Genomic DNA, 14,832 nt, shown 5'->3' with positions numbered 1-14,832 from the left:
CATGCAGCCCCCGAGGTAGAGCCTGGACGGCGCCGAGGAGCGCGGAGCGGCGCGCCGCCCGCTCTCCCGCCCGAGACGGCCGTCCGGCCTCGCGCCTGCCTGCTCCCTCCAGCCCGGACCTCCCCTGAAATATGTTCAGGGGCGCTTGGATGTGGCCCGGGAAAGACGCCGCTGCGCTGACGATCTGCTGCTGCTGCTGCTGCTGGGCTCCCAGGCCAAGCGACAAACCTTGCGCCGACTCCGAGCGGGCGCAGCGATGGCGACTGTCCCTGGCGTCCCTGCTCTTCTTCACTGTGCTGCTCGCTGACCATCTGTGGCTGTGCGCGGGGGCCCGGCCCCGGGCCAGGGAACTGAGCAGCGCCATGCGGCCGCCCTGGGGGACCGGCCGTGAACGGCAGCCGGTGCCTCCTCGCGGTGTGCTGCCACTGCCGCCGCCGCCGGGTGAGCCCAGTGCTTCCCCGGGCACCTGCGGCCCCCGATACAGCAACCTGACCAAAGCCGCCCCCGCCGCCTGTCCCGGGCCGGATTGCGGCGGCGTCCCAGAGCCCACGGGGCTGGACGCAGCTTGCACCAAATTGCAATCTTTGCAGAGACTTTTCGAACCTACTACCCCAGCCCCACCTCTGCGGCCCCCTGACTCTTCTTCCCAGACCCCTGCCGAGTTCCCTTCCGCCAAAAAAAACTTGCTCAAAGGCCACTTTCGGAACTTTACTCTTTCCTTTTGCGACACCTACACTGTCTGGGACTTGCTGCTGGGCATGGACCGCCCCGACAGCCTGGACTGCAGCTTGGACACCCTGCTGGGGGACCTGCTGGCCGTGGTGGCCAGCCCGGGCTCCGGGGCCTGGGAGGTGTGTAGCAACTGTATCGAGGCGTACCAGCGGCTCGACCGACATGCTCAGGAAAAATATGACGAGTTTGACCTCGTGCTGCATAAATACGTACAGGCGGAAGAGTACTCGATCCGGTCCTGCACGAAAGGCTGTAAGGTAGGGACTGGCGTCCACGGCCACAGTGGCTGTTTCGGCGGCGGGAGCGGTGGCGGTGGGGCCGGGAGGAAAAAGGAGGTCTCCAAGTCTGCCCACCTCACCTCCTCCCGTCACCCCCACCGTTTCTCAGTGCGGCACTATGAGTGCTGCCTTGGGACCTCCGTGTACAAGGGGCCTCAGGGATTCAGGTCAGGTTACCACCTGGCCAACTTGCATTAATTCCGGGTTTGGGCACCGTCCGACTGGGGCTTCCTGGTGCCCTGCCCCTCCTGAGGAGGGAGGGGTCACGGGGCCCTGGACTGGCAGGAGGGTGGAAAGAGGGATCCAGCCCCCTTAGCCTCCATCTCCGGCCAGCGATGCCCTCTTCCTTTCCTGGGCTGGAATTGAAAGTCCTGCGACTGGCTGATTCGGGGGCAAGGCCAAAGGTGGAAGGAAAAGTGTTTGGCAACCTAATCCCCGCCTTTCGGCCCCTGGGAATGGGCAAGAGAAGAGACACGCCTGCTGGTGGGGCACACCACACTGTTGACCTTAGATGACCTGAGGTGGCCGGTCAGAATATAGGTGGGTGGAGCCAGGTACAAGCTCCTGGCCAGCCCCTCTTTCCTAACAAGAGAAGGAGCTGGCAACAGAGCACAGAGACCTGTGGGAGGGCCACTGAAGGTTGGTGCATTACTGAACTCTCAGTGCCTTTCCAGCACCCTGGGGTGGCAGTGGAAACACAGCTGGCTTTCTGGCTGCTGGGGACAGGCATCCAGAGGTGAGGTGAGGCTGGTGCAGAACAGGCCTGCCTAGGACAGAGCTGAGTTAAGAAACTTCTTGACCCTTAGCAGGGTCATTCTGGGCAGTAGGTGTACGGGGGCTGTAAACATTTGGGATGCGTGCTAACCTGGTCACTCAGCCTGGCCGGGTGGCCTGCCTTTGGGACGAAAGAGAACAGCAAGGTCAAAGGGTCAAGTGACAAGGATACAGGGTGGGGTGGTGGCCTTACCCGTCCTCTAGCGGGGGACTGAGAGCTGGAGAGAGAGATGGTTGCCCCCTAGCCCACCTCGTCTCCTACTATGGCTTTGGGGAGGGTCAGAAGTGCCCCCTTCCATCCCACGTGACCCCTGTGGACTTCTGCAGGGTTCTGTGCTCTCGGTGGGCTCCTTCAGGATTGGGGCAGGGGGTTGGGCAGAAAAGGAGTAGCTCCTCGCTCCTGATTTTACTTTCTCCTTCTCCTTTTTCCTGCTCTCCTAACCTAGCAGTTTCCCTCCCGCCTCCCTCAGCCTCAGCTGACTCACTGCCTCACTCACACTACCAAATGAGATATTCCACTTCTTAAAGGTGTACAGACAGATAGACACACGCACTGCCATACACCCCATCACTACCCTGGGCAGTCACACAGAGACACAGAGTGGTCATTACACCCACAAACTGCCATAGGAGCAGACACTGTGTCACACATGCACATCTCACAATGTCAGAGACGCACTGGCAGAAGTGCTGTCACATGAAAAAGGACACGTTTTGTCATATAGAGATATAGAAATGCACCCTCCACGTCAGCCACAGATGCACATACTCAGTGGAACACAGGGACGTGGCCCACCAGCAAAAAGAATAAAGAATGTCTGTCCTTTGTCGCCTTCCCTTCAACTCCGTGGCCCTGACTGTTTCTTTTTCCTCAGTCACCAGGATGAACGAGAGACCATGCCACAACTTTCCTGTGGGGTTTTCCCCATTATTATAGCTGGCTTCAAGCTCTGTCTCATCCCACATTAAATAATAATCCCTCATGTTGATTATTTTTACCAAGCAGTTTGGTGTAGGAAAAAGACAACTGATCTCCTGGATTCAGGAGGCCATATCGCCTCTAGCACTTGTTAGCAGTGTGACCTTAGGCACGTCACTTCACTTCTTGAAGTTTTTGTTTCCTCGTTTGTAAAACAGATAAGTCCTTGTTCTGCCCACAACCTGAGCCTTGTGAGATTCAAGTGGGAAGAGGTAGCTGATAGTATTTTGAAGTAATAGTATAACACCTGACACTGATGTAATGCCTAGGTTTTTCAACCTCTCTCATGTATATTACGAGATCATAATACTAGCACCATTGTTCCCGTTTTACAGATGAGGAAGCTGAGGCATGGGGGTCAAGCAGTTTGCTCTAAAGTCACTCAGCTATGAAACAGGAATGCCAGGCCTCCAACTTGCATATTCTGGTGCTCAGCCCGTGCCTTTTCCAGGGCCTCCCATTAAGTTCTGGATGGCCAAGGCCCTCCCTCCTCCTCTGTCACCTTGTCGCTGTCACTCTAGCTCTCTCTCATTCTTTCGCTCTCCCTCTCAAGGGAACTCCACCTGCTCTCTCACTGCCTGCTGTGCCAGGAGAAGGGCAGTGCCAGCTCTACAGCTTTCTTCATGTCTTTCCCACTTCTTCTGTGCTCTCACTCTCACCTGAGGCCTAGGCCCGAAGGGCTCTTGATGCCAGCTGTACGGTGGGCACTGAGGGCAGACAGCCCTGCTCCTCTTCTTCCCGCAGCCCCTCTCTCTTCATTGCATCACCCACTTATATCCCAGGCCTGCTTCTCCGATCCCTGATCCTATCCCTGGACTCCAGGCCTGCCTATTAACCCCCTACCCCAAATGGAATCCCTTGGAGATAATGCCCATCCTCGAAGCTTCTCTTGTGTGGAGATTCCACAGCCCCAGACCAGGATGAGGGGCTTCCTCAATTTGTAGAAGCCAAGCCTGGACCTGCTTCTGGGCCCAGTGACCCCCGTGCCCAGGGACCTGTCCTCGGTGTCTCAGTTTTTCTTAACTGAGCTCCAGAAACCCTGTTCTCTCCCTTTGCAATGTCTGCCCCTGTTTTGGGCCACACAGGGCCCCACGAATCATACCTGTCCTCACTGCTGCCTGTGACACCTCTCAATTTAGTACCAGCTGCAACATTTCCTTAATGTGCGACTGACTTCCTCTCGCACAGCAGGGCAATGTTAACTTAGGCAGGCCGATGCCCATCCCCGCCCTGGCCTTTAACAACCCCTGGGGCCATGCTTCGCTCTCCCTTATCTCCCTGTGCATGCATCCCCAAAACCTTCACCTCCCTTTCTTTTTGGCCCTCCCGGCCCTGCCTAAGGTTACTGAACATGCACCTCACTCCCCACAGCTCTCCATCCTCCCAACCCTGACATGTCTCTGCCTCTTCCCCCACTTCCGCCCCTCCCCTCCTCTAAATTCAAGGCATTCTGGTTGAGGGGAGTGGTAAGGATGGGAACAAAACCCTGGTTTCTTCTCTCATAGCTCTGATCCAAGAGGGGATAGAAGCCCAACAGAAGGACAGTTCTCAGCTCTCTTACCAGCCACAGGGCCATGTTAATAAAGGTCAGTGCCAAGGAAGGATGTGATGGGTCTGCTCTGTTCTGAACTGGCCCCAACACACATGGAAGACTGTGTATTTGGTTCTGGGTCTCGTGATGAGCAAATTGAGAGAGGCTAGAATCCAAGTTCTCTTGGACAGAGTCGAAGGAGCTGTTTCACCTGGAGAAGGAGAGACTCGGGAGGCTGTGATCTCTGATTTCAGACCTTGGAAGAGTTGTCCTGGTGTAAAAAGAGGCATGTCCTGCTTAGTTTCAGGGGGACTTTGTAGTTAAAAAGTCCTGAGTACAAACTCAGCTCTTTTATTATCTGTGTGACCTTGAGTTAGGGATTTCAACCCTTGGAATCTCACTTTTCTCATCTATGAAATGGACCTCAGCTCTCAGAGCTCATTATTAATGAGAAGTCTGCACAGTACCTAGGCCTGGCACAGCAGTGTTACTCAGTTAACAGTTTTATTTTCCTAACAAAAAGGGGACAGACTGCCTTAGGAGGAGGTGAGCTCCTGTTTCAAGGAAACGTCTGGCCTGATTTAGGCAGACCCCTGGAGGAAATGCTGTGGAGACAACTCGAACTCCAGATTATGGGAAGAGCTGGACTAGGTGACCTCTGAGGTCTGTTTCAGCCCAGAATTTAGGCCCATGAGCAGAGCCTGCCCCTTGAACAGCAGCACTGGATGGGAAGGGCTGGGGAGGGAGGCCTAACACCCGCAGATGGTGCAGGAGGGGCTGCCAGAGGCAGCACCTCGCCTTCTGGCCATACCCACTGGGGCTCTGCTCTTCTCCACTCTGGCTGGCAGCTGTTTCTGCCTCACTGCCCTCCTCTTTCCTCCCACCTGCCACAGTTTTCCTGCCAAGCGGGACTCCTGGGCTAATGCTGGTGCTGTGAGCAGAGAGCTCAGGGAACTGGACAAAGGGCAGGAGCCCCAAACTGGCCAGTGCTCCCTGTTGTCATTCAAGCTCGCGGACAGGGAGCAGTGCCCCATGGTCAGCCTCCCTGACCCAGGGTTCTTGCGGGTAGAGAAGGTGCCCTGGCCTGTTTGGGGGTAGAGGAAGAGGGCAGTAGTCAAGAAGCTGGCTCCTGGGAACTGGCAAAGCCTCCCCTAGGGAGAGGCCTCCAGACCCACAGCAGCTCAGTGCCAAGGGTTTCCTGGAGGGGGCAGGCGCAGAGAAGAAGCAGTGTTTATGGCTCGGACTAGGGTATAGTAGGTTAAATGTGGGACTGGCAAAGTGGCCTCATGCTGCCCACACCTCTCCAGACGCCCTGACACCCATCCTGACCCACCCCCCACTCCCACCCCTATATTCCTCCCAAATTTTCACCCACACCCAGCACCCTCCATCCACATACCAATGACCCCACAACCTTCCCAGTCTTCTACTATATCACCCTAGACCCTTACCAAACCACACCGCACACCTCACTCTAGTCCTTAGCCCTACACTCACCCTGCTCCAACCCCCACTCTTCCCAAAAGTTACCTCCACCCCTATACATCCTCCCCTTCCCCCGACTCCTTGCCCTGCTCCTCTCTAACAGTTGACACCTTTCCATCTCCCATCCCTCCCTATTGCTGTCATCTTTCACCTCTGCCTCACATCCCTCCCAACTTTTACTTCAAGTCCTTACCCCTAGCCCTCCTGGCACTGCTCCTCTTGCCCTTGACACCTCCATGCCCCCTCACTCATCGTACCCCTCACACCCCAGTCATACTTCACCTCCCTTATCCCCATCCTTCTTTCTATCCCCTTTCATCATCTGGTCCACTCTTCTCCTGTCCCCTTTTTCCCTTCCCCCATCCCCCTTTGCTCTTTTTCTCCTCCCTCCCTTCTCTCCTTCCCACTCAGGGTAGACATGTACATGTGTATAGGTACACACCCTTAGACACATAGACTCACACTTACATAGATACACAGTCTTCTTCATGGCCACTTCCCGTCCTTCCCACAGGCTGGTGCCTGACTACTATAGTAACCATAGCAACAGGAACCTCCAAAAAGGATACACTGGTATCTCCTAAAGGTGGGGAGGAGGGTTAAATAGAGGGAGAGAGCCCAGGAGCCTCCTACCCAATCTCATGGTGTGGCTCTGAGAGTCTACTAAACACAGTAGAGTTGGGGTGTGGAAAGGGAAGACAGTGAGTGTGGCTGAAATTAAAGAAGTGTCAAGGATCTTCAGGCATAATACAAGCAAGAGAGGGTGCTTCTAAGCCATATAGACATGTCGGTCTCCTTCCCAAGCATTGGTACCCCAGGGAAAGGGCACACCCGGCCTTCCATGGTGTGTGGATGGGTATGTAGGAGGACGCATCAGGCTCAAGGGTGGGAGTTTGCCCTAGAAAAACTTCTCCCTCAGGGCAGTTCCTTTGTGTTGCCACCCTCTGAGGCCATTTATCTGCTGTGTGCCCATGCAGACTGTGCATCATACCTACCCCCCTTCAGCTCATGTCTCAGCCGTATGCGGATTGCAGCTGTAGGTGTTCGCTAGAAAACCAGGGGTAGCTTCTAAGGGATCTAGACAAATATGAACCTCCACAACACCATTCTCTGATGCTGACCTGGGAGGTCTCTGGGGAGTGGGTATATTGTGTTCCTGTGGTCATGTAGACCAGAGTGTGTGTAGGCCGCCACAGATGCGGAACTAGACTTTTCTCCATATGCATCAGAGGGGGTTCAGAAAAGCCTGCATTTTTGACATCTTTAACCAGGCAGGTGCTTAGAAGGCAGAGTAAGGATGCCAGGTGAGCTGCAGCTGGCCATGGGAAGAAAGGGACTTCCTCCAGAGGGATAGGGGCTATCAAGGCTAGAACTCCTGCTTGAATGACTCTGGAGAAAGGAGCTGGAACCTGAGCCACAGTCTCTGGACCAGAAGCTTCATTCAGCAGGCTGGCACCAAAGGAGAAAGGAGGAACAAAGGGAAAAGGGCAAAGAAGACAGCAAGCTTTGGAGTACCTGGGAGGTACCGGGGTCTTTGTATGTGTCCATGAACTCATTTTATTCTGAAAGTTGTCCTAGCAGTCAAGTGCTATCATCATCCCCATTTTACAAGTGAGAAAACTGAGGCTCATTGGGAGAAAAGAGACCTATCCAGGCCACATAGCTAGAACGTGGAAGGAGTGGGATAGAAAGTCAAGTCAGTCCATTCTTCCCCAAGTGCACACATGTACAAAGAAAATGTCAATAATCTCCAGCTGTCTGAGGCTGTGCCCAGCTGGCTGCTGAGAGGCTGGGGTAAGAATTTCAACTCACCACAGGGGAACTCTAGCAGAGCCTATTGGTAGCTTGTAAGGGGTTCCTGGAGTGTCTCAGATCCAAAATGGGGACCCACTAACATCCTCTCGAGATCCATTACCAATCACCTATAGCCTCTTGGGATAGCGATGGAGGATGGGTGTGAGGAAGCATCTATTATAGTCTCAGCCTCAGTCTGCTGGAAGGACCAACTGGGCCGATGGAGAGAAAGTCCCCTAGGCAGGCCCAGTGGAGGACTGAGCCCCACCCAGCACCTACTGAGAGAGCCAGTAAGGGAAACAGTAAGACCTTGTCACTTCAGGGCCTATGTAGGCCTGGCCTGGGCTTTAGATACCTACTTCCCATGCCAGGGTTTTGGTGAGCCCTGGCCTGGGATGGCTAGGCTTCTCTTGGGGGTAGAAGGAAATGCCAGCTTACCAAGTTCCATCTGGAGAGGGATGCGTGCTAGTGTTGAGTGTTACCATTATTTCCTATCTTTTTGTTTGGTTTTCAGTAGACAGCAATGGCTACCTGGCTTCTCTGTGAAAGATGAGCCTATGTGTTTAGTATTGAACTCAACTAAAACTTCCAAACAAGTTAATTAATCAGAATTATTATATACTCAGAATCTTTTTAAAATACCTTTTTTTTCCAATCACAAAAAAAAATAGTCTTTGAGAAATTTTGGAAAGTAGAAGTATAACAGGAAAAAGGTACCAGAGACACTCTTAACGTTCTAGTATATTTCATATATATATATATATGCTTTTTAGTTGTAAAATATACATAATATAAGCTCTACCACTTTAACCTCTTTAAGTGTAGAAATCAGTGGCATTACAGCCATTTGCAATGTTGTACAACCATCACCACTATCCATTTCTAAAACATTTTTATTATCCTAAATAGAAACTCTATACCCATTAAGCAATAACGCCCCTCCCACCCTCTCTCAGCTCCTGGTAACCTCTATTCTACTTTCTGCCTCTATGAATTTGACTACTCTAGGTACCTCATATAAGTGGAACCAAACATTATTTGTCCTTTTGTGTCTGGCTTATTTCATTTAACATGTTTTCAAGGTGCATCCGTGTTGTATCATGGATCAGCGCTTCGTTCCATTTTGTGGTTGAATAATATTATACTGTCTGGATAGATCATGTTTTGTGATCTGTTCATTTCTATGGACACTTGGGTTGTTTCCACTTTGGGGGCAATTATGAATAAAGCCGCCATGGACATTCGTGGACAAGTTTTTCTGTGGAATTTTGTTTTAGTTTCCTTACACCTTTTGTCTGTTGTGAATCGTGCTGTTATAAACATTGGTATACAAGTATTTGAATCCCTCTGTTCAATTCTTTTGAGACTATACCTAGATGTAGACTTGCGAGGTCATATGGAAATTCTATGCTTAACTATTTGAGGAACCGCCATACTGTTCTCCATCGTAGCTGCACCATTTTACATTCTCACCAGCAGCACACAAGGGTTCCAATGTCTCCACATCCTCTCCAACACTTATTATTTTCCATTTTGTTATAATGGCCAACCTAATAATATGATTATATATTTTTACATAGTTGAAATCATATAGTTTTTTACCCAGCTCTTTTTAATCCATCGTTAAAGTTATACTGAGTATCTTTCCATGTCATTAAATATTCATAAATGTCATTCTTGATGAGTGTACAATATTTTATTACATGAATTTAGTTAACTAGTCCTCTGTTGTTAGATATTTACTTTGCTTTACTATTATAAATAATGCTGTGATCAATATCTTTGTTCATAAATCTTTGTCAGACCGTGATTCCTTTTTTAAATAAATACTATCTCAATTATTTTTTCTTATTTTTCTACTTTGCTGAGTTTCTTCAATCGCAAAATAATGCATGCTCATTGTACCAAAACTAACAATACAGAGGCTTATAAAGAAAACATCAATAATCCTCCCATTGCCCTCCCTCCCAGTCCCACTGCCCTGAGGTCACTGATATTAACAATTTGTGTGTATTCTTCTGCCCGGCTCTCAGAGCTTACGGAAACACTTGCACACGAAATGTTTTTCTTTCCTTTGTTGTGCATACAAATGGGAGCATAAACATTAATTGTACAGGATGAACATTTGGGACTAGTCTTCCAGAATCAGAGAATTAACTTTTTAAGGCTTTGACATGCAAATTTATTTCTTACTCAAATTTATTTCTTATATCTTTGCAGAGGATTATTCTAGTTTATACCCTCACCAAAATGTGGAACTCATTTACCCTTCTTTTGCAGTATCGAGAATCATATTTTTGAAGCTTTACTAATTGGGAGTTGAAAGTAGTATATTATAGCATTGGCTTCTAATTTGCATTCCTTAGGTCAAACATTTGTTTTTTTTTTCTTGTTTATAGCCCATTCGTAATGCCTGTTTTGTGAATTGTCTGTTCATGTCTTATGTTTTTCTAATTGATTTGTATGTACTCTTTTATAGGTATTAATGGTTTTAACCTTTTCTGATCACATTTGTGGCAGTTGTTTTTTTCATTTGTTACTTGAATCTTAGAGCTGAAAGGAAGGAATGAGAAAAAAGAGGAACTATCCCAGCCGTTTTTCATACATTTGATCTCGATTCTTACATCTACCTTGTGAAGTGCATGTGTATTTATCTCCATTTGACACAGGAGAAGACGGGCTCAAAGAGGTTAAGTAACTAGCTCAAGGTCATCCAGCTAGTGAGAATTGGAGCTGGGATTTGAATCCAGGTCAAATACAGAGATTTGATTGACAGAAGGCAACAACACTACCCAGTCTTTGTCAGTGTAATTGTAGTATCGATAGAGCTTTGTGCTAGTCGCTTTACAGATATCATTTATGGAAAGGTATGGATAGGGGCTTTTATTATCTCCATTTTGCGGATGAGGAAAGTGTACATCAGGTCATTTAAGTATCTTGCTTAAGGTTTCATAACTGGTAAGAGCAGACCCAGGATTTGCCCACAGGACTGTTTGAGTTTAAAGGTGTTTGACACTGTCTTCGCCCCATACATGCTGCGTCCCTAGGGCCATCTCCTTAGATCCAAATTGAGGCCCAGAGAGGGAGAGAATGTTACTCGCAGTCACACAGAAAATTAGTGGCTAAGTCCCTTCCTCCTTATAGTTGACTTATCCAAGGCTACACAGCTAGTTAGTGGCTGAACCAGACTTGGAACCCAGCTCTGGCTACCTCTCTGACTGGAGCAAAGGATTTGCAGTGAAAAACATTTATGGAGCTACCTGGGAGCAAAGAGCAATTAATTAGGTAGAGTGTGTAGCTGCTCCAAGACCTTTCTGAAGGACTGGACTCTGGCATTGGAGTCTTCCAGGGCAAGGCAGCTCCAGAAGTCCCTAAATTATACAACCCAGGATAGAGGACTCATGTCCAAGGGCAAGAAAACCTTTTGACAAGGAGACAGCTGCCCTCCCTTCACCAGCTGCCAAAGATTGCAGCAGGAATAGTGAGCTCAGGGCTCTGAGTAGGAAGTTGGTGGGTTTGGAAGAAACAAAGCAGTTGCCTCTTTTCATCATCTCTGTCTCCCTGTGTGTGTGCACGTGTGTGTGTGTGTGTGTGTGTGTGTGTGTGTGTGTGTGTTTAGAGGAAAGAGGGAAGGGAGTGCTTTGATGGGAGAATGGAAATGGTCATTTGTAGCCCCTAGTACCTAAATGCCCTCCCATACCCCCTTACCAAGAAAATCTTACTTATACAGAAAATGGGCTGTATACACTGATTTTAGAAAATCCAGTCGTAGAAATTTCTCACCGACTTGACCTGAAATTCGATAAAAAATATTTGTTTGAATAACAGGCTAATTACTTCGATGGTGATAGTGAAATGCAGGAACCATCCGGGGAGCAATATGGCCTATAAGAGCTTGGGCACTGAAGTCCAAGTAAACCTGATTTCAAGTTTCAGTTTAAAATCTGTCTTCTCCATAAAATAGTTGCTGAGACCTTGAATAAATTCTTTCATCTCTCTTGGAACCTTACTTTCTTCTTCTTTGAAACTTAGAAATAAGGGTCGTTACGAAGCTTAAATGACATATAACACGCTAATCTCTTAAGATCACAGTGCTTCTGAGATGGAAAGTGCTCAAGAAATGGTAGCCACCCTTATTATTGGCTATGTGACCTTGGGCAACTTATTTAAACTCTCGTGTCCTCTCCATCCTCACCTATAAATATGTCTCCACCTCAGGGGGTGGTTGTGAGGATTCAGCGAGTTAATAAATGTCATTTGCTTAAAACAGAGCCTGGTATATAGTAAACATTTAATAAATGGTAGCTACAGTTATTCTCACCTTAATTAGATATGTTTAATCCAAATGACTGCTCGATACCCAGTTGAGTTTGACAACGCTAGGGTAGACTGCTTAGGAGAAACAAAGGGTAATTTGGGAGCAGGAGGTGAAATGTCTGATATAGAAGTGGGAGGTTAAGAGCCAGAATGCACCTGAAGAGATTCTCATCAGTGAGGGCACAAAGACATGCTTAAGTGGGCCAATGCCTTGATTTACCTCATTCCCAGAGACCAAGCACAGCTGACAGGTCCTTTTATCACATCTGTGTTCTCCCATGCCTCTCATCTGTCTAGCAAGACACTGCGTTTGAGGAAGGGACTAAGGCAGGGATAGAAACCTGCTTTCATGACGATCCCTGCAGAAAACTGGGGATTGCTTTCAGGGCCTGGGCCCAGGACTAGCAATGTGTGGCAGACGAGGGTGCCTGGGAGGGGGCAGTGGGATTTTTTGCCACACACATCTGTGTGCATCTCAAAGGAAGCTATGGTTGTCACTGTCATTCCTGTGGTGGCCTGCACAGCCATTGGGCACAGAAGCCCCCAAAGTTCCCTTCCTCTCATATTAGTTACTCTCTTCGGCTATGGGACCACTCATTTATTCTCTGTGGCCCAGACAGTGGTGATGGAGTACTGATCCAGGACTGGTCAGTGCACAGCCTGGGGCTTTGGGGCTTTAGGGCTAATATATTTTCATAATTTTAAAAGACAAGTATAAGATTATATATATATATATATATATATATATATATATATATATATATATATATTCACTTTTCAAAGTTAAACAAACACTTGAAACTCTCTTAGCTTTTTCTTCTGATATTTATCTCTACATTTCTAATGGTATTCCAGTACTGCCATTCCTTGACTTTCCCGTTTTAAATATCTGTGTGTATGTATGTTTGAGTGCGTATACACACACACAGGTTGATACACGTATATACGTATTTCCTCATGTATATTTATCCTATGTATATCCTCGTTAGCATATATATGCTAATATATATGGCACCTATTTCCTTGTAGCTTATACCTTTATTTTAAATAATAAATATAGATCTCAATGCTTATAATTAAAACAGAAGCCTTCTGCTTTACCCCTGAGCCTCACTCTTCAGAGTTAAATACTTGCAAATCTCTTAGCTGTTTCTTCTGATATTTACCTCCACATCTCTAAATGGCATGTTAATACTGCTTCTTAAAAAAAATTATCTGTTTTAAATATCTATTGACTTTTTATTTTATTAGAGGAGGATTTAGCCCTCTCTCTACCAGCAGCACCATATGTGCACACATTCTTCCCCTCCCCTCATACATTCAATATCGGCATATCACAGTTTCTGATTTTAGCAGAATTTCATGTTTACATTATTAGGATTATAAATATTGTTCACAGCTGAGTCATGTAGAATGCTGTGATTACATTTCCTTCCTCGGTCAACTTATTTTCCCAGAGTTAATAACTGCCTCTTTTTTTTTTTTTCTGTTTTCTTAGTTCTCTATGACTTTTTGCTAGTACATCCCCAATTTCTCCATCAGGACTATAAAATTCATGCAAACACATTAAACAAACCATTACTGGAAACTTTTTCTCAGAGCTCTCTACCTTGCTCCAATGTGAGCTAGTTGCTAGAGGCTTGGTTTTTAATACTTGGATTTCAGGTACTTTGCAAGGATCTCTTTATACCCAGTTCCATGTGAAACCCTAAGAGCAATGCACAGATAAATAAGGTAAATCCCTGTCCTCAGGGAGCCTAGGGTCTCAAGGATGTTTAATTTACAGAGATGTCTCATCAGAAGGCTTGGGCTCCTTGCAGGGACTTTGATCTAAGCTGTCTTTGATCTCGCACTCCAGGCAGGCCTTCTCCTCTCCATCTGCACTAAATACCAGAAGAATACAATACAGTCCCCCAGAGAGCAGATGTGGTCTTGGGCTGCATCAATAGAAACAGCTTCCAGAACAGGAGGGCTTAGTTCTATTTGACTCTGTGTTGATAAACTCTATCTGGAGATTATGTTCAGTTGCAAAGGACACAGCTAAATAGGAACTTATCTGAATAGGAACAACCGGATAGGAGGGAGAACTGGAAACCACATCCCATGAAATAGTTGAAAAATTGAGAAGCTCTGGCTTCTTGGAGGAGTAGTCTACATGTAGCTATCTCCATTTTTCTTCCATCATGTTCCCTTTTAAATTGGCTACAGTCTGGTTTCTGCCCCCACTGCTCCACTGAAACTGTTGTCACCATGGTGAGGCTGCCAACATGTTCTTAAGTCCATATCTGCTGACCACTCCCCATTCCCTAATTTACAGAATGCCACTCTCTTCTGTTTCTCCTCCAATCTCTTAAACCAATCCTCCATCTTCATCAGATTCCCTTCCTCAATCTGCCCCTTAAGTGTTAGTATTTTCCAGGGATCCACTGTTGATTCTTTTTCTCTCTGTGCTCACTCTGCCTAGGCAATAACATCCACTTCTTTGGCTTCTGCTATTGCTTTATCAGTCAGGGTGAGCTAGATTATGCTGTGGTAACAAACAACTCCCAAATATCAGAGGCTTAACACAACAAACAGTTATTTTTTGCTCATAATACATGTCCAAAACAAGTCAGCTTAGATCAAAGTCCCTGCAAGGAGCCCAAGCCTTCTGATGATGGTCACCAAGAGACCCAGGCTAGGAGAGGGTTCGTTTCCCCACTGCTTCCACAGTCAGCAGCAGAGGGAAGAGAATGTGGCGTATCACACACCAGCTCTTTTGAACTTCTCCCCAAGAGTGATCCATGTCACTTCAACTCACATTTCATTGACCATGCCTAACCTCAAAGAGTATAGGGAAAGTATAGTCCTACTATGTTCCTAATGATTAACCCCTTAACTCTTGATGTCTGCTGCACCTTGGTGTCTAGCCTAGATGCTCATGAGCTCAGACCACTATGTCA

General features: G+C 47.7%; 1 protein-coding gene across 1 annotated transcript in view; it reads left to right on the top strand.

Annotated features, from left to right (window-relative positions):
• The first annotated feature begins 6 nt into the window (after nt 1–6).
• FAM155B (family with sequence similarity 155 member B) overlaps nt 7–14,832 on the top strand; it is a 28,463-nt gene continuing 13,637 nt past the window's right edge. The window contains exon 1 of the mRNA XM_011371459.1: nt 7–989. Within this exon, the coding sequence (XP_011369761.1) occupies nt 132–989 (858 nt within the window). The 5' untranslated portion in view covers nt 7–131. The remainder of the gene's footprint in view (nt 990–14,832) is intronic.

The sequence above is a fragment of the Pteropus vampyrus genome, unplaced genomic scaffold (genome assembly GCF_000151845.1).
Source record: "Pteropus vampyrus isolate Shadow unplaced genomic scaffold, Pvam_2.0 Scaffold191, whole genome shotgun sequence".
In the NCBI taxonomy this organism is placed as follows: domain Eukaryota; kingdom Metazoa; phylum Chordata; class Mammalia; order Chiroptera; family Pteropodidae; genus Pteropus; species Pteropus vampyrus.
This window is presented reverse-complemented; position numbering and strand designations above follow the sequence as displayed.